The sequence below is a fragment of the Crocodylus siamensis genome, chromosome 2 (genome assembly GCF_052110815.1).
Source record: "Crocodylus siamensis isolate JL-2025a chromosome 2, ASM5211081v1, whole genome shotgun sequence".
NCBI classification, from domain to species: Eukaryota; Metazoa; Chordata; order Crocodylia; family Crocodylidae; genus Crocodylus; species Crocodylus siamensis.
Window position 1 is genome coordinate 120,236,524 of NC_143396.1, and position 19,428 is coordinate 120,255,951.

The window sequence follows — 19,428 nt, forward strand, 5'->3', positions numbered from 1 at the left end:
ACCTCCCCACCTGCTGCTGCTGCTGCTAGGCAGCAGGGGCTGCACACCATGGACGGAATGTGTGGGGGTCCCTACACCCCCCGTCCCTCACACCCTACACCCTGCCCGGCTCAGCTCTGCACTCCCATTGCCCCCTCGGGGCTGGGGAAGAGAAAGAGAGGGAAGAGTTTCCAGCCCAGTGTGAAACAAAGCCTCCCTCTGTCTCCCGCCCCCTTCTGGGGCCTGTAGCATCACATGGAGTCCCCGCCCCTCCCAGCCCTACAGCGGCAGGGGGGAAGAGGAGGGGGAGGAAGAGTCCCCATCCAGCGCCTCAGAAAGCCCCGCTCCCCACCCTGGGAGCAGGAGGAGGAGGAGAGGGAAGAGTCCCTCCAGCATGAAACAGAACCCCCCTCCCAACCCTGTGGTGCAACCTACCCAGCATTGGCGATGTGTAAGGGGTGCACGCGGGTGCACATGCACGCACTGAGATTGGCAGTGCATCCCCTGCGAAAAGCGCCACCAATGCTGCCGGTGGTGCCTACGGGCCACCCTGCCACCAATGCAACCAGGGACATCTGCAGGTGGTTGCTGACTGCTGGTTGGCACTCGCCTCCCCACTCCACTGATACCACTGTGGCCACCTGCAGGAGCTCCCTGCTTGGCCCGACCACAATCACCACTGCCGCCGCCTGTGGGAGCTCTCCACTTGCCGCCACCACACCCCCACCACCGATACTGCCGCCGCCATCTGTGGGCAGTCTTGCCATGTTCCATCCCTGCTCTGGCTAGAGAGCAGAAGGGAGGGGCCAGCCCAGCTCTGGAGCAGAGCAGAGCCCTACCCCCAGAGCATGCCGAGATGCTGGGGTCTCCGGTTTACCTTAAACCAGCAAGCAGTCTGGGACAGACATTGCATAAACAGTTTGAACCAAATCAGTTAAGTCTAATACTACATTCAGCCAGGATTATCTCAAACCAGTTTCGGCCATTTTGAAACTGGTTTATGCGCACTGTATGTCTGTTCTGTTATGGGTTTAAACCAGTTTCTGATCACTTAAACTGGTTTATGTGGCATGTCGGTCCCTAGCCAAGGGGCTATAAACAGCCATGGTGAATTAATTTAAAATGAGGTACTATATTATAGTACTTGCTGTATTTGTCTTGCCCTTGTTCCTTGACAGTGATGCCTGCTGCATGAGTGACATTGGATAAATCCACCTATAATGAATTTGCTTTTTTACAATAAATAGTAAAAAATTGTAGTCTCTTTCTTACTTTCAATTTCTTTACATTTTCAGGGTCAAAACTTATGATACATTGTTCCAGCACACTCTGCTGTATATTAAATATTTTACCTCCTCAAATTGCAGTTTGTTCTGATTCTAGTTTTATTACAAAGGAATCCCTACCATATTTTGCCATCTATTTTGAGATTTCATTTTGATGAGATTGTTCTCTTTTAAAGTTGGTAAGACAACATATATTGCAAGTTATATCATAAAGTGCACTGAGAGGCATTACCCTCAAAGTGTTATCTTTGAAAAACAATATTGGAGGCAAATAAAAAACAATAGAAGTCTGTCAATCTCTTCAGTGATTGTTTTACTAATCCTCTAACTTGTTCATTCTTACAAAAAAAATGGTGCTCTTTACCAGGAATTTCATAGCTATAAAATGCAATATTCTCTGTGCTGCAATACATGATTGACTTTTCAGGGGTAGGGGTTGCCTGCTTGTTAATTTGGTAATGTGCAGTGTATATCATAAGTCTTATTATAAATTTGCACGCTTCCTCTGCACCTCTTTAGTTGATAAGTATCTATTTTCTATACAACCAGAGAATATGAAACAGTGACCTTCATTTGTATACTTCACTAGGATAATTACTGTGCCCAGGGGTTTTTTCTTTTTCTGTTTTTTTGGTTTTGTTTTGTTATGATAACAAGACTATGCCAAGGAACAACAAAATCAAGAGAGCTCCAGTCATGTAAAATCAGTGTGATAATGAATAACAGTTCTAGCACAGTAATTACACAATCCTGTACTATATTAATAAATAATAAAAAGCAGGGATACAAACTTGTGGGGAGACTTATTTTAAGAAACTGTCTTTTAAATTTATTATTTCTATATTGATCACAGATGAAAATTTAAACAAATGTATAAACAGTGTTGCAGTCATCCAGTTAACAAGCTACCTGCAAAAAAATTCTCATTCAGCAGCTCAGAAATGTAGCCCTCTGTGTCTAATCTAAGCTAAGAGATTTTTTTTTCAAGTTAACAGCTTTTTAATTCTATATCTTTGCTGTATTGCTCTCACCATTTGTTCATATTATGGTTAGAATACTAATTTAGAATATTTGTGTAGAGCAACCTTGCCAAATATGTATGGAACTAAGGAGTGAGAAAATAACATTATGTTCTTGCGAGTTTCCACTTGACTGGGGCCCTGCTGGTTTGATTTTGTTTTTATCTTGTATTACCCTATTTCATTAGTAGGGGATCACATTAATTCTACAAGTTGCAAGCACAGTGCATAAATATTCTCCAGACCCTTGTTGCATAGCTAGCGTATGACTATATTATCAAAATGCAGTAGAGGAGAAAACAAAATATGGCAAAATGTGGTCAGAGACTAATACATGAAATGAATTTGATGTGAATATGTTAAAATAAATGCACTAAAAGTAATTTCACCTAAAATTGGAACATATTTCCTTCATTCTTTTGTGTTATGCTTCCATTTCACATTGACTTCATCATATTTTTGTTAGAAATGTCTTTGTATTAGTCATATACCAGCCCACTTACCAAAGCAGAGATCTGTACTGTTACTTCATTTATTTAACTCGCTATGAAAATATCATATACAGTATAGCACATATATTGAAAGTAGATCTCCTGTATATCAGGCAGCTCTCCTTCAAGAGCTCTGTTCTACCTTACCTTTTGGCATGTAACAAAAGACATTTCCAGTCTCCAGACATTTGTCCATGCCAGAATATATTCTTGGGTATTAAAATCTCTGCTGAGAAAGTCAGCCAAGGATTGAGGAGCTGAAAAGGTAACTCAAGATCACTTCTCCCCTGGGACTTGCACTAAACAAGTCAACTAGATTGGCCTCTGATACCTGCTTTATGTGAGATGAGTATTATTTGCTTCAAAAATATGTGGAGATATTTAATATTGGTGTGCATTCTGGGCTTGATTGTGTCCTTACCCTAAGCAGCTGCATAAGAGAGAAGAAGTAAGGAACACTTCCCAACTACCCATCACTATGCTATGCTGCCTGCATGAAGGCTTCTGATAAAGGCTTCTCTGTATCATACTGGTATAGAGTTCTGGGGAAATGTACCAGGCAAGTGGTAGGAAAGGGAGTATATGAAGCTATGGCTCCAAACTCCACTCCCCATCCCATGGTTTAAGCCACACTGTAGAGCTGATTAAGCGTGTATATGTGTGGTGTTGGAGGACAGGATTGGAGTACCCAGCACCCTTTATAAACAATTGGCTCCTCATAAAGTAACAAAGAGCTCTGTGAAACATTGCATACTGTGAAACAGAATGCTCCCTTTGCACTGAGGTGGGTTTGCACCATCCTCGAAGCAAGGCTGTACCTAAAAAGATGCGATTCAGCCCTCAGTTTTCAAAGTTTTCCATTACTTTAAAACTAAGTAAATAATTTTTGCGTTATGGGCAATAATCTGCAAACTAACAAAGCATCAGTTAATTTTTAACAATATACTTACAATTCTTCAGAAATTTTAAAAATCCTTCCCAAGTTTATCTTCTTCCCTGCTGAGCATGGTAGAAAAATCCATTGCTATATTCTGAGGTTAAATGTGTGATTTTTCTCCTGTTCATAATGAGATATTTTAATTCCTCAGCCAACTTCTAAAAATGCACCTATCAGTTGTATCAGCGGCAAATTCCTGGTTTTTAATTGTTAATTTTTTTTAAGATATTAATATTTGTGTATTTGTTAAGCAAAATCCTAAATACAGTGGTTCAGCTAAGTTGCACCAAAGAACCACTGACTATATAACTATTAACTTCCCTTTAAAAAAAGTGTGATTATTCAATCTGAGTTAAAAGAGAATCTTTGTTATCAGTCAGCCAATACAATATTAGGGATTTTATCATTTTGGAGCACTTCTTCGTCATGAAACACTGCTGGGACAAATGCTGGTATTCACATTCCAAAACACACTGAACTTCTGTCTTAGGGAGTAATCATAGGTGGATCTAGGATTTTGAAAAAGGAGGTACAAGAGCAAATTGTGCACTGTAGGATGGCTGCACCTCCCTACTCCCAACCTCTCCTCCCTGCCAGGGCAGGTGTCATGGGAGAAGAAGTAGGGATTTTTTTTTAAGTCCCTAAATGAGTTAAGAACTCCACCCTCTGCACCCTACCCCCCAGCTTCCCATTCCTTCCCTTCTGAACTCAGCAGCACCCCCCACCCTATCCCCCTCTATTTGCACCTCTAGGTGCAGGAAGGGGAGACCTGCCCACTGCCACTGTTGCCCCAGGTGCTTCTGCCCCATTCCAGCAATGGGGATCGTTGTGCAGGAAGCTGGGTTCAGCCAGAAAAAGCACTGGCAACAGGTGGACTCCCTCTCCCTGTGCCTGCTGGCAGGGAAAAATGGGGGGAACTGAGCAGTGAGGAAGAACCTGCCCATCACTGCCACTGTTTTTAGCTGAGCCCAACTCCCTGCCCAGCTGCCTCCACAGCCATAGATATTGCAGAATAAGAGCAGCTCAGGGGTTCCCCTTGCCCCTTAGGTCCATCAGGGACAGTGGCAGTGGTGGGTAGGTCTCCCTTTCCTGTTCCCAGAAGCGTAAGTAGAGAAGGGGAAAAATTGGAGGAGGGGAGGTATTGCTGAGTATGGAGGGGGAAAGGAAATAGTGCCAAGAAGGGTTGGGAGATTCTTACCTGCTTCAAGGACCTGCTCCCATGTTCCCACTGCATGGTCTGGACTCCACAGAATACTCAGGTATCTGGGTCTGTGGGGAACCTGAAATGCAGGGCTCCACTGTGGCAAAGAGGGTATGACCATACCACCATGCCTGCCCCCCCCCCCCGATCTACCCCTGGGATCATCGCACTCCACTAAATTCAGTGAATAGATAGACATCTTGTATGCCATTCAAATATATAATTCTGTGTGTACACCCACAGAAAAGGATGGCATAGTGTAGCATAATGCTTTCTTCTGCACTGAGTTCCATCTAGTTTTTGTTGTTTCGCAGCAATTTGTTGAGAGATGAGTTAGAAGGCAGATCACTTGGCAGAATCTTCCTGACAATCCCAGTTGTGCCCTGACAAACCTTTCCAGAAGCAGTGGAAGAACTGACACTTCTGCTGAACTACACACAGTACTTAGGTTACTTTAAGCCAATGATATTTTTCCTTAATTTCATTTACTGACTTTGCTGGCCTATGGTGCTTCCTGGATAATTTCCCTTAGGATCGGGGAACAAATAAGCAAGTTCATAGCTTTACCAAATGTTTATATTGGAGTTGATAGGAGAAATGTTGATAGAACCATATTTCATAAAAATGTGCAGTTCTGTTGCAAATCAAAAGACTTTGTGAATGCATAACAGCTTCACTGAAAAAAAAATATTTTGGAAGAAAACAAGGAAAGAATTGCTGACAGCATGTTTCAGTCCCTTATTTAGAAATGATTTTCCTTGCAGTTTTGGGGGGGGGTTTTAATGTAGTAATTTATTATAATAATGTAATACAAAATAAAAATGTTTTGATTGAACTGAAACCACCTTTTAAAAAAAATCCTTAGCAAAGAATTTCAAACTTTCATTTCCATTTCTACTTAGAATGAAGTCAAGTTTCAGACCTGTTTAGAAAAAGTAACTTCTGCCTACTGCACAGATTTGGTTCATTCCATGGGGGGCACAGACAAAGGAGAATGAGTCCATTCTTGCCAAACTATATTAAGCTGAAGCATGTCATTCATGGCGCTTCATTTAAAAACCATCCCTTGAAGGTCCTTGAGTTTACTTAGCAATATATTATAACACAGGCAGAAGGCAGGGTAGAGATGAAACTTAGAATCTAACTAAATTAGAGATGCATAAACTTTTGTGAGTTAACGCTCAGATGAAGTGAGCTCTGACTCACAAAAGTGTATGACTCTCTGATTCAGTTAGTCTGTAAGATGCATCTCAACCCTGCCTTCTGCCTGAGTTCAGCCTAACAAAGCAGACTGTATCGTTCTGCTCAGGGTTATGTTCAAGATGTTCACTGCTGAATTTCCAGTATACGTGACATGGCTACCTGTGGGCATGTTACAATAAAACTGTAAAATCAAACATGTGATATTACTGACTGTGATCAAAAGGATGTTATCATTGTGCCAAAAGTTACTATTAACCAACTAAGCATAACATGCATTGTGTCTTATTTTTTAATGTATGTTGCATCTGGAAACTATATTCAGTTTCTCAGGCCCGTCCTTTGGTTACATTACCCCAACAATTATGCTTAGTTGCATGATTAATGAAGCATATGTTATTTGGACAAATGACCAAATAATGAATTGGATAACTAGATTGTTTTCTACTGCCTTATTTAATCATTTGTAATTAAGTGATCTCTTAATAGAATGTGTTATCAGGCTATTTACTTAATTACATCCTTTAATTTCCTACACACTAGGTGCATCTACATGTGCATCTACAGTGCCATTGTACTGCACCATCGTTTAGTACTTCCAAAAACGTGGCACACGGTTACTTTTAGCCCCTACATTGCCGTAACAATGTGCTATTCCAAGGGAGCATGTTGCTACAGCAACCTAGCATCATGCGTCATGGTTTCTGTCTGCCGATGCTATATTGCCATAGCACATTGCTACATCGCCATAGCATCAGATGTAGATGCACCTACTAAGTATGGCATGTAATTTCAAATCATAGGCTCACATTCATCTTCCTCCTCCTTGGAATCTCTCCACCAACTCCTTTTTCCTCACTTCTTCCAATTTAAACTGGTTCTCCTTCAGTGTATAGACCCCTTATAACTCTCCTCACTCCTTTGTCTCTTACTTTGTCTTCTTGTGGCCCTGTTTGCTTTGCTGAAATTTCAAGCCATGGTGACCTCTCTGATTTTTCTCACAACCATATCCATGTTTTCTTTCACATTGTTTTGTCCAAGTGAATAGTGCCAGTCCAAAATGCCACTGGTTCTGTTCCCATTAGATCTTTTTATGGATCCACTGCTTCAACACTGCTTGCAGGAAATAAGGTAGTCAAAACATGCATTACCTATTATTTAACATATTTATCCTGCTATGTTGCCAACTGACCTACAAGCAGAGGCATCATGGTTTCTGTCTTTTGGGATGCAGACAGAAATGAAATGTTCCCCCAATCTGGCCACAGAAAATGGCCTGTAGCCATGACCAAACACAAGTGCATGGCTGTAGACCACTTCAAAAATGGGCTATCAGGCAAAAATCTGACCCCTTATTGAAGGGTCAGATGAAGACATTTCAAAACAGACCATCTCCTGTAACTTCTGTCTGCGCTGCCTCCCAGCCTGTCTTTTTAGAATGGAAGGGGGAAACAGAGTGGAGGAAAGTCTGTCTGGGTCTTTTCAGCCCGCCCTTTTGGGGGGCTCCAATTCACCCACTCCACACTCCAGCATCGGCTGGGGTACCCCCAGAATGAGCTCCCTCTGCTCCCTTTCCCCCTCCCATTCTGAAAACAGCTCAGGCCAGCAGGGAGCTGGCAGGGAGGAAGGGCAGCATCTACATTCCTCTTCCCCCTGAAACCAACAATGAACTTCAGGGCATCGTTGTAACTCAGAACACTTCCTGCAAAGCATTCTTAGTTACACCAGGGAGCTCCACTTCTGCCTGCTCCCTTGGAGTTTCCTGTGTCTTCCTTCCTTCAACTACTCCTTTCTTTTGTGGTTCTTTTTATTGTATTTTTTCTAAAATATATGCGTAACATCTTCAAACAAGGCTCATATCTATTGGGCACAGTGCATATTTGAGCACTATAAAAGCCCCTGAGTATTTATATTCTACCTTCCCTTCCCAAAATTTACTTTAGGATACTTGAGGATAGGTGGAGTTGCTTTTGGTACCACAGGTGTCCTTCATGCATTAGCCGTGAAGTTGGGACTCAGAGATGATTGGGAAAAGGTATGAAAAACATCATCAACATTTAAAAGAAAAATGAGAATCATGAATACTTCCTGCAAATCTTAGATTGGGGGGGGATTTCTTCATTCTCCTACAGTGATTAACATTCTTTATACTAAAAATAGCATGGGACATTACTGTCTTTGCATTGCTTAAGTTACCAATCATAGGTGACACGTAGGGGTTGAGATTAGCCACTGCTCACCACTCCCCCCACCCCCCCGCCGCCACCAATACTACCACCGGCATCTATGGGTGGTCCCTGCTCACTGACACTGCCGCCAACATCTGCGCATGGTCGCCGCTCGCTGCCGCCAGCACCACCTACAGATGGTGCCCCCCCAGTCTCAGGAGGCACCAGTCGTTCATGTTACCAGTGATGGTATCAACATCACTAGACAGTTGCTTTTAAAATTACATGTGCCTTTAAGGGTAAGAGTGATGTTATAGTCATGATGATCCAGAAGTTGTGAGAGGCAAGGATTTCTTAGAGGAATATCTTTTATTGGACTAACTATGTCGTTGGGATAAAATTAGACAAGCTTTCGAATGCAAGACATTCTTCATCAGGCCTCTCATCTCGAGAGGCCAGCACAACATAGTGAAAAGCAGCAGAGGGGTGCAGATAAGAGAAATTCTCAGAGATAGACACACAATTAGCAGAAGAAAAGAAGCTGTTTACTGGGGGATCAAGGCCTGTCAGAAGGGAGGAGGGTCATGCATAAGCTGGCTGGATGCTTAAGAACCGAGGACTGAAAATTGATATTAGCTTAGTGGCACAACATATATTATGCAACTCATGAATTCTTTCCGCACAGAAAAGGTGAGAATGATTCGCCTCCCTTTCAGAGTCTACTCCCATCCAGTGGAGCCCTGCCCAAGGAAATCTGGTTATAGGTGGAGGACCCAAATTTCTCTTTAGAAATTACCATTATTTCCAGGAATGGTGCCATCTCTGCAGTTAAAGGCATTGTGAATCACACTTTTGTATTTAGCCAAAATGAATGCTACATAGGGTAAAATTGGTTGTACATATAGATTTCTGAGGTCAGGATTATAAATCTGTAAGAACCAGACTCTAGATGCTTGTAAATCATTTAGACTATAATGCATAAAATGGCAGTTGGCTTCCTGTACAATTCAGTAAAGGTTAAGAGGGTATTTTTGTTAATCAAAGGTTCTTCAATGAAGTCAACTGGATTAAAACAGAGTACAACATGTATTGTTGATCTCTGACATGCGCTTTATTTTCTCATGAATATAGGAATACATTAAGGTCAATATATTGTAAAGCTAATGACACTGCTGGCAATGGTAATAGAAGAAGCAAAGAAATCTTGGAAATAATAGCAATCACATTGATCAGGGAAATATCAAAATGCTCTTTTCTTTGTTATTTTTTCTGACAATCTCTTAGGCTGTTGCTTTTCATTTGGCTCTGTATCTCATGTGCTATTGTATTGGTTTGTTTATCCTCTTTTTCTAGCACGCAAACAGGAGATTATCAAGGTTACCGAGCAGTTGATTGAAGCCATCAACAATGGGGACTTTGAAGCTTACACGTAAGTTGACTTATTTTGGGAAAGACAAGAAGGAATAAATGCTTAAAAAAAAAAACACATTATCAGACCCCTATCCTTACATAGTATATGCAGTAATCCTTTGCTTCAAAAGCTCTTACACAAAAATGTCAAATGGAAATTTACTATAGACTTTAGTGTTTTAGCATCTAACCAGATTTAAATGACTATTCAAAGAATTTTAGAAAGGAAATAGTCATGTGTGGCATTTTCTAACTGACTGTGTTTGCTATCACAATTTGATTTGCTCCACAGAAAGATCTGTGATCCAGGACTTACATCTTTTGAACCAGAAGCTCTGGGTAATCTAGTGGAAGGAATGGACTTTCACCGGTTTTACTTTGAAAATGGTGTGTATTCCTATTTGTTCTTCCTTAAAGCACTCCCCTAATGTGCATCTTCAACCTTTCACGTTTTGTAACTGCTTATGGGGGTCTTTTTATTACACCTTAAGTCATATGGAATTTTTTAATTGTTGACCCTGTTTCCTTTATATTTCTATTAGAAATATACAAGAAAGAAACAATAGAAAACTATTAATTGTGGGGGGAGTTTTAAAATGTGTTTATTATTTTGTGGAAAACACAGTGGAGCTTAGAGGTTTTTGCTCACCAGTGAAACAGTATTTATGGCTCAGCATGGCTGACTTTGCACTTGGCTGGTTCGCTTTGAAAAATGATTTTGTGTTTGTTCCCCCTAGCTTTGTCTAAGAGTAATAAGCCAATCCACACTATTATCCTCAATCCTCATGTCCATCTCGTGGGTGATGATGCTGCCTGCATTGCATACATACGGCTGACACAGTACATGGATGGAAGTGGAATGCCAAAGACTATGCAATCAGAGGAGACTCGGGTCTGGCATCGTCGTGATGGCAAATGGCAGAATGTGCATTTTCATCGTTCAGGGTCACCAACAGTACCTATCAAGTAAGAAATCTACTGAAGGCATTGTTAGCTAAGGGGGTGGAAATCTATGGCCTGTGTTATGTGGGTGGCTTATAGGTGATCTCATGCTTGCTTCTGGCATATGAAACTGTCATTCTCTGGATAGCACAATAGTCTTATAACTGCTGCACTGTCATTTCTGCTAAGTTTGTTTAACAATTCAATAGACTGCATGTGACATTAGCACAAATGTTTTGAATGAGTAATTTTTTACTGTTTATTTTACAATAAGTGTTTGTGTTAAGATTAAGCATTTATTGTGCTCGATATTGTACAGTAAGAGTTGTTCCATTCCCAAAGTAGTTGAAAAATTGAACTTTCAACTGAAAAAGTAGTTGAATTTTAAGCCCAGTGTAGTGTATAGAAGTTTGCTACATTGGAGCTTCATCAATGCGGTACAATATCCCTTGCTTTCCAACCAGCTGTAGTGTTTACATAGCTGAGCCATGTGCCCTGCTTTGTGATTTAAAATCAGATAATCTATTTACTTTATAAATTAAATGGAATAAGTACCATAAATTCTCTCTCAGCCTCATTCTTACTTTACTGCAGGTGATCTCGCAAGCTCTGTGTTAGTATTGTATAGGTGACTCTGAGTGTCCTCTGATACTCCAGGGTTGGAATCGCCCCACAATTCATATGCACAAGCCAAAACTTCTTGGGCCAGATTCTCAGTTGTGTGAATCATGAATGTCCAGAGTTGATCTTGCATGCTTGCACAGCTGTAACATGGTTCCAGCTCTCCCTCTGGACATGCTGCCTGCTTTGGTATATTAATCTTTTATGGGTGTAATCCTTCCTTTGAACTGAGGTAGCCCATATGTACTACAGATTACACCATTGGTGATTGCCTTAAAAGGACGAAATACTGATTTTAAAGAAACCCATCATAGGCCTGCAGGGACATCAAGGGTATTCTAGTCCAAGCTCTTGCCCAGCTTCAAGATGCATCTCTCCTAAGCCATTCCAGATAGATGCTTATCCAGCCTCCTTGTGAAAAACTCCAGTGAAAGAGGTTCCGGAACTCGCCTGGCAGCATGTTCCATTGTACTGCTTTTCTCACAGTTAGAAGATTTTCATGAGATTTGAGCTAAATCTGCTTTGTTCCAGTTTAAACCCAATGTCTCATGTTCTACCTTCTGCAATAAGGAAGGAAAGTTCTTCCTCTTATTTATAGCAACCTTCCAAATATTAGATTAACAAATATCTCCCCATTAATCTCCCTTTTTCCCCCCGGACGTAGTTCCTTAAATGTTTTTTCATACAGCTTGCATTCCAAGTCTACATCATTGTCAATTGCCACTGCAGCCTCCGCGGATTCTTGACATCTTTCTTTCCAGGTGGTTCCAAAAATGTGACAACAGTACTCCAGCTGAGGCCTAACCAGTATACATTTTTTCTTTGCATCCAAATTATTTATAAAATGTTAAATAGCACCAAACCCAGGGCAGACCCTTATGGAATTCCATCTGAGATTTCCTGCCATTCTGAAATGAGTCCATTTATAGTTCTCCTTTGCTTTCAATCAATTATATATGCACTGGTTCTATCAAGCCTCCAGCTTCAGATTACGTACAGGGATAGTGCAGTGGGCTCTGGGCCATCCAGTACACTATATGTTTTTATGGTAACTGTTATTTCAAAATATAAACCCAAGGGGTCTCAGACCAAGTCTTCCTCTATTGTTCACAGTTCCAAGTTTGCCACTACTGCTTAACAAATAATACACCTTTAGAGTAACAGAAAAAGAGAGATTATTGGGAAAAGGGTTTCTGTCAAGGGACAATTAGCATGTAGAACAGTCTGCCCCGTGTTGTAGTGGGAACTGAAAGCATATATTACAGTACCCAGAAACAAACACCTAAGAAACAGTATTTCAGCCTGATACTTACTGAAACCAAAGCTCTTGCCAAGATAGCAGTCTAATTATTCTGCTTGTTTGTAGTTTGTTTAGTACTTAGAATAAAGGATATGCAGGTAAGATAGAGGCAAAGGGGTAACAATTGACTAATTGCATGAATTCATTCATAGACTGTAAGGGAGCATAGTGGCTATCTGTGTAACATACAGCATTATGCCTAATCATACCTGTTAACGAATACGTTCTGCAAACAGTTGTGTCAGCCTGGTGAATAGTATTTTAAATCATGGAATGTGAGTTGCATAAATGGACATTGTATAATGTGGCTAATGAATAGCCAGGGGCTAGACCAGCTGTTTCCCCCTAGGGACTTGTAAGTGGGGTACTTCAGTCACTGGAGGCTCTTAGTTGTGGAGGGCCATGTCCTGCCCCTTATGCAGAAAGATAAGGGTATGTAACTGTACGTAGAACTGATTGAGAGCTGCCCCGCAGGGACTGAGCCACAGTTCAGTGTTAACTGCAGGCAGTTTTTCACTGCTGCTTTCCCTCAAACTCAGCCACAAATAACAGGGTTTCTGGACCTGGTGGGGCATCAAGAATGAGAGAAGACATTTCTGAGCCTGCAGGTTTGAGCATGTGAGTGAAGATGTTCTGAGTTTGTGGGAGAGTGGGGCCTGGAAGAGAGAATCAAATCTCAGGTATGAAGAGGTCAGGAAGGAAAAGTAGAGACTCTCAGCCTAGAGCATAGCTGTGGGTAAGGGAGAGGTAGTTCGGAGAGGTTCTAAAAGTTGAACTCAAGACAGGAATCAACCTTCTGTATCACTGAATCCAGGCCCCTGCTGTGGCTGGCTACCACATCTTATGTTCCCTTTCATAAAGTGACTGCACTCCATTAAAACTAGTTATGTTTTTTTCCCCATTACTCCAACTAGAAGGCTGTCCCATGAAGCTCTCTCCTCTGCGTTGAATCCTAAATGTTTCTGTAGCCACTTTAAGAGATGTTTGCTGTGAGGTGAACCCTGTTCTTAAATTTAAATGGTTTTTTTACCCCTTGGTGTTTAACCCGCCAATGGAGGGGTTAGCAACATATGACGAGATAGGACCCACAGAGCCACTGGATCTGTCTCAGAGCTGGAGGGCTTTGCCTGTGCCCAGATTAGAGCCAGGCAGTGAGGAGCTGTGCGCCAGAACTGGGCACCTTCTAGCTGCACTCACGCTGCTGCTGCTGCTGCTTCTCCCCCTCCCAGCTCTTGTTCGACACTGGCCCTGGGGTATTGGCAGCACATCAGCAGCAGGTGCTGCCCCCGCTGCTGCTGCTTCCTGCCTTCCACACACCCCCATGGGCACAGTTAGCCTGTGGAGAGCTGTCCTGGGCTCAGGTAGCTAAAAACTGTTGGCACTGCTGTTGGTTCTCTTCCTCCCACAAAGCTACAGCACAGGTGCAGCTTCCACCTGGTGGAAAGCTATGCTGGGGTCTGGCAGCTTCCAGCTTCGCCTGCATTGCAGCCTAAGGTGAGGCAGGGGAGAAGGAGAGTAAGGAGGAGCAGCAACAGGGATGCAGTTTACAAATACGTGTTTCCAGTACTGTTCCCCATGGGCTGAAAGCTGCTTCCATGCCATAGCCAAGGAGCAGAGGACTGCAAAAAGAGGCAGTGGAGTGGGCATAGCTCCCAATGGCTTGGTCCCAGTATGGGTGCATAGATGGTCCCCCTGCAACTGAATGTGCTGCAAAAGCCACCTGCCCTGTGGTGCACAAAGCCAAGTTGTTTCAGCCTACAGCTTGAAAAGGTTGCTGGGCCCTGCCCTGATGCAATCATATTTTTCTTCAACTTTAATTTTACTAAATTAAATGAGCTAAATGACCTAAGTACTCTTTTAGTCTCCTCTTCCTTCTGTTCCTCTCTGCACCAGTTCCAGTTTGAATTCATCTTTCAAGAACTTGAGTGATAGATCTTCCATCACCCATTGACTCCTATTTACATTGTCACTGACTGGCTTTCCTGTATGCATACCAGCTTCTGGCTTCTTTACTATCCATTCCATACAGGAAGAGCACACACCAGCTGCAGATGCTTCCTTAACCTGATGAAGGGTGTTTGTGCCTGAAACCTTGCAAAGAAGAATTTTTTTCCACCTGTTTGAGTTGGTTTAATAAAAGACACCAGATTTACCCAAAGAACCTTATCTGTGTATGTCCTTAGACCAACACGGCTACAACCTATACCCCTAGACCTTGCATGTGATTTCTAATGAGGTGCCATTAGTATTTGTTCAACTGAAAATACCTTGCCTGATACATCGTAGGATTACACTTGCCCTTTTTTCAGCTTTGTCATGTGGGTGCATCGCCATCTTGATATCAACTAATATCCTCAGGGCATTCGTCTTTTCCATCATTTCCAAATGATGAGCTCCCAGTATATAATCAAAATTCTTGTGTTAGTCTGTTAATAGAAGGTATTGACCTTGGAAGAATTACATTATACCCTTTTTATATTCCTCCAGTTGTCAAGGTCATCTGGTTATTCTTGTAAAATATTCCAGTCCTTCTCTCTTTTGCTAATACCTTTCAACTTTGACATAGGCAAATGTTGAAGTACACTCCTACTTCTTGTCCCAAGGCCATTAGCTAAAGTATGAAATAACATCAATCCCAAGACTGATTCTCAAGGATCCTCACTTATGACCTTCCTGCAGCACAATAGTTCCACTTCTACCACAGATTATCATTTCCCTTTTATGCAGTTCCTTATCCTCCTTACAATCTTTTTACTAAGCCTCATTTCTCCAGCTAATAGTTTTCCATCCTATCAGAATAAGCCTTTTCAAGTTTTCATGACCATCTTTTAGAGAGTCTTGGAATCTACCTTGATTTTTCAAAGTAAAAGCAGCAAACTCTCTCCATTCTGGAGCACTGTAGTAGGAGCCTCATGAAGGTGAAATTCAACATCACTGTTTTCTTTTCCTTCTTGGGTTCCAGAGCTTTGCACTCAGTCACATTCAGATCTATCATTCTAGGAGTATTTATTATTGATAATCTCTCTTGGTCAATCATTACACTTTTGTAATGCAAAGTGACACTTACTAGCAGTGGCTGAAGATTTTAAGTACAATAAGCTAAGCAGAACATCGTAGCTAGTCTCATCTGCAGGTATATGTTTCTCTAGGTTATGTCAAATTAGTTTCAGCAAGCACTATAGTTGATTTTGTGAAGGCTTCAGTGATGAAAGCATATAAACCTGAGACAGAGATGCATTGAGTATTTTCCCTACAACATTAGGGTTTTTTGTCTGAAAAAAGAAAATGGCCACAAATTACAATTTATTTTTATTTAGAATTATATATTCTAGATTTTTGCTATGATTCAGAAAGATGACCAAAAATGCTTCTGCATCCATCTGTTCCACAGCTTCTGTCTGCGTGAGGCAGATATATTTGATGGAAGGAGACATCATTTTCATTTGCTGTATGTTCAGTATTAAGAATTGGCTCCGTTACCTTGTAGAACTGCTAAACATAGCAGTAGGATACATACAGATGCACACATGCACGCAAGAACACGTACGCACACAAAATATCAGGACAAGTAGTCAGGAGACTTACTGAATCAAACACATTCAGACATCATGCCGTGTGCTAGAATGCAACTTTTTACTGATGTATAAGATACTCTACATTATACTAAGTTACATTCCAGAAAAAGACCTAAAAGAAAGAACTTATGCAGTCTTTAGCACCACTGGGGCCTGACTATAGCCCCAAAAACTAGTAACAAAAATGATGAATAATAATGATTTTACTAGTTTAATATTCTGTTTGTTGCTTTTCTTCTTACACTCCTTTTCTGGCACCTGCATATAAAAATGATACCTGGTTAGACTCCTTGACCCAACTCACAGGGCCAACTCAAAAGTGATGTATAAGTTGGGGATATTAACAATATATTGATTTATTGTGTGAATCCAAGTTAGCCTGTACAGTACATGTTGCCGTAACATGCAGATTGAGGGTGCCATAAAATGGTGTAACTTATATCAACTTAAACTCCCTTCAGACTGAAATTCAGTTTGAAGTTTGTGGACCTTTGTGGACTTAGGCAAGTTACTTAAGCTTTCTGTCTCAGGGTCCCTTCCACTAGTGTGAAGATACTATTAACAAAACCTCCTGGCATGCTGTGAAGGTTAATTGGTGTTTGTAAGGTGATGTGAAGAGGAAAAGAGATATATGTAAGTGCTTGGTTGTTTTTTTGAACAAACAATATCTTGTCAGGCTGCAGCTGATTTGGATAATCTTTATAGTACTCTCCCTACATTTGTAGAGTACACCATAAATCAATGATGTTCCTAATGGCAATCCTGTTTGTCTTTTTTCCCTTCTAGTTAAAAATCAACGGTGCCACTCTTGCGTTCTCCATACTCAATGCACCTGGTTGGTTACCATCTGGGCCATCCTGTTCTCCTCTTCATGCATGTTTCTGAGTGCATGAAGTTGTGAAGGTTCTACATGTAACACATTTTGCAATGCATCATTTGGTTGTATATTCCATCTGTCCATTGTTAACTCTTCAATGAAGGAAATGTTTCATGCAAATTGAAATGACAAAGAAAAAACAAACATTCACAGTACAGTAGTAGGTTCAGCAATGTTTGTCATTTTTATCTATGTATGCCAAGTTTTGACAAACATCTTTAAAATTACAATGTTTGCAAAAAGCATATCCCCCCCCACAGACACACTTTAAGAACTTTTTTTTGCTCCGCTCCCTCCCCCTCTCCCTTCCCCCTATGGGATTTGCATTGGTTATAGTAGAAAAAGATGTAATTTCCACTGACAGCTCTATTACTGTAAAACAGTTTTATTGCAATATTTAGCTGGACAAAATCACTGGTGAATGTGGAAGGAGAAATATGTTGGCGTTATACCAGTTGAAGCCATCTTAGTTATTACTCAACTGTGTAAACTGGAAAAATTGCATCATTTGCTGGCTTGACCACTTTTGAATTAATTTTTACTGTTCTGGCAAGTCAGCTTCATTTTTTTCTTGAATCTTTACCTTTGCTTTCTTGCTATGCTAACTGAAAATTTATATCAGGTGAATGAAGAGCTAAATTAAAATTTGTGGGAAACTGAGCAGTGAATGGGAAATAGTTTTTGATGATTAAAAGGGTAAAATAAAATAGATTTTTATCACTTTTAGGGTGTACAGTAAATTAAGGAGGCTTTAGAGAATTTTTTATTTTGTTTATGCTGTAGTCCAGATGTGTGGTTAATATACTCTACAAATATTAGGCTTTAACAGCTTAGTATAAAGAGTTTGTTTACTTGATTATAGCTGCTTCTTCTCTGGAAGGCTATTAAGAATACACCAATTTTTAATACTGTAACACTTTACCACAGTAGGATTTTTTTGGGGGGGTGGTTGCATTTGTTCTTGGCTTATTAAATTGTTGCTTATTGAGGAATATTAGGGGCAACAACTACTGCAGCATTACTAAGAGTTTAATTTCTATCCTTCTGCTGCAAACACCTGTACAGTAAGCAGGGAACGCTCTCAATATCCATTTAGAACAGTTATTTTGTGACCTGGACTATCTTGCTTCTCTCGCATACCTATGAAAATACATATATTGCGGCAAGTATTTAGATTTCTTTCCCCCTCATTTTTAATAGAATAAATACAGGGATTGTCCAGTTTCTTTTTGGTTCTTCATTGTTTTATTACCAATGGGGCTAACTGTTTTTTGCAGTGCTGTATAGTGCATGATATCTCAATCAATGTTCTTTTTAGCAATTACAATGTGCTACTCAGCAGCCTGATGTTTTTAAAATGGGAAAGCTTCCTAATTTGTATAATTTCACTTTTCTGTGTTGATTCCTAATCAAAAGCAGTTCTTAAACACTTTGATGTTGTTACTAGTGGATGTACGGTAAATGGATTTAAGCTTCTCTGGTAATTATTACCTGATTTAAAACAATATATATTTAAAATAAGCATCTACAGTAAATGTATTGAGCCATATTAACCTGCCAATGGGATCTGTGAAAAAGTCATGGCCTCACTTTTATTTCTTATTAATTTCTTTCCTTTTTTTTGTGAAGCGGCTATAAGTGGCATAAATGTATTTAAAATTATCAAATTAGGTGTAGGGTGTTTTTTTATACTTCTGCCATAGCATGTGGTGTTGATGTATTACTGTAGATCAAGTTTGTCTTCCACACCAAGATGTGAGGAAATTGTGACTCGTTCTCTCCACCACAACTGAATTCTGCACTTACCTTCTGTCATTTTGGAACACTGCAGTTTACCATGAGACACAGTGTACATAGTTCTTGCCATAATGGTAAATGACTGATATATTTAAGAATTAATAAATTTGTGATTTCTGCTGACATTGTGCTTGTGTTTTCCTTTCACAGTAAGTTGGATACTGCAAAGCCCTGGAAAAAAAAATCACAGGAAAATATAAAGTTTCTATTTCTGGCTATGAATTGAATTGATACAAGCTAAAGTACTTTTACACATCAAAATTGGGGAATACAGATAATGGCTTTTCTAATCTGTCTAATTTTGCACAATTTTTCTTCCTCGGGCTTTTAATCTACTACCTTTGTATTACACCATTTTGACAGGTTTTGTACATACTTTTTCTTTTATGGGAATTCACTTAGAAATATTTTAGAAAGTTTGAACCCCAAATCTTTATTGGTTACTTTTCCTGTTCCTCACCATGTAAAAGTCTAGAGGCTACTCTAATCATGATTACCATGAGTCTCACACTGAAGACCATAAAGAAAGATAATCGCATTTAAATGCTAAACATTACTTTAGGCAGACAAGGTTCTTTGGGTAAATCCAATATCTTTTATTAGTTGCACTAATAAAAGATATTGG

General features: G+C 40.5%; 1 protein-coding gene across 15 annotated transcripts in view; it reads left to right on the forward strand.

The window, feature by feature from the left end:
* Positions 1-18,926, forward strand: part of CAMK2D (calcium/calmodulin dependent protein kinase II delta) — a 275,611-nt gene extending 256,685 nt beyond the window's left edge. For 8 of the 15 annotated variants that reach the window (XM_090036671.1, XM_090036660.1, XM_090036664.1 and 5 more), the window contains 4 exons: positions 9,635-9,710; positions 9,984-10,078; positions 10,429-10,657; positions 16,916-18,926. In XM_090036671.1, coding sequence (XP_089892797.1) covers positions 9,635-9,710; positions 9,984-10,078; positions 10,429-10,657; positions 16,916-16,919 — 404 coding nt within the window. In that variant the 3' untranslated portion in view covers positions 16,920-18,926. Of the gene's footprint in view, positions 1-9,634; positions 9,711-9,983; positions 10,079-10,428; positions 10,662-16,659; positions 16,730-16,915 lie in introns of those variants that run through there. The other 7 variants (XM_090036672.1, XM_090036658.1, XM_090036661.1 and 4 more) reach the window with 2 other exon arrangements.
* Positions 18,927-19,428: the final 502 nt, after the last annotated feature.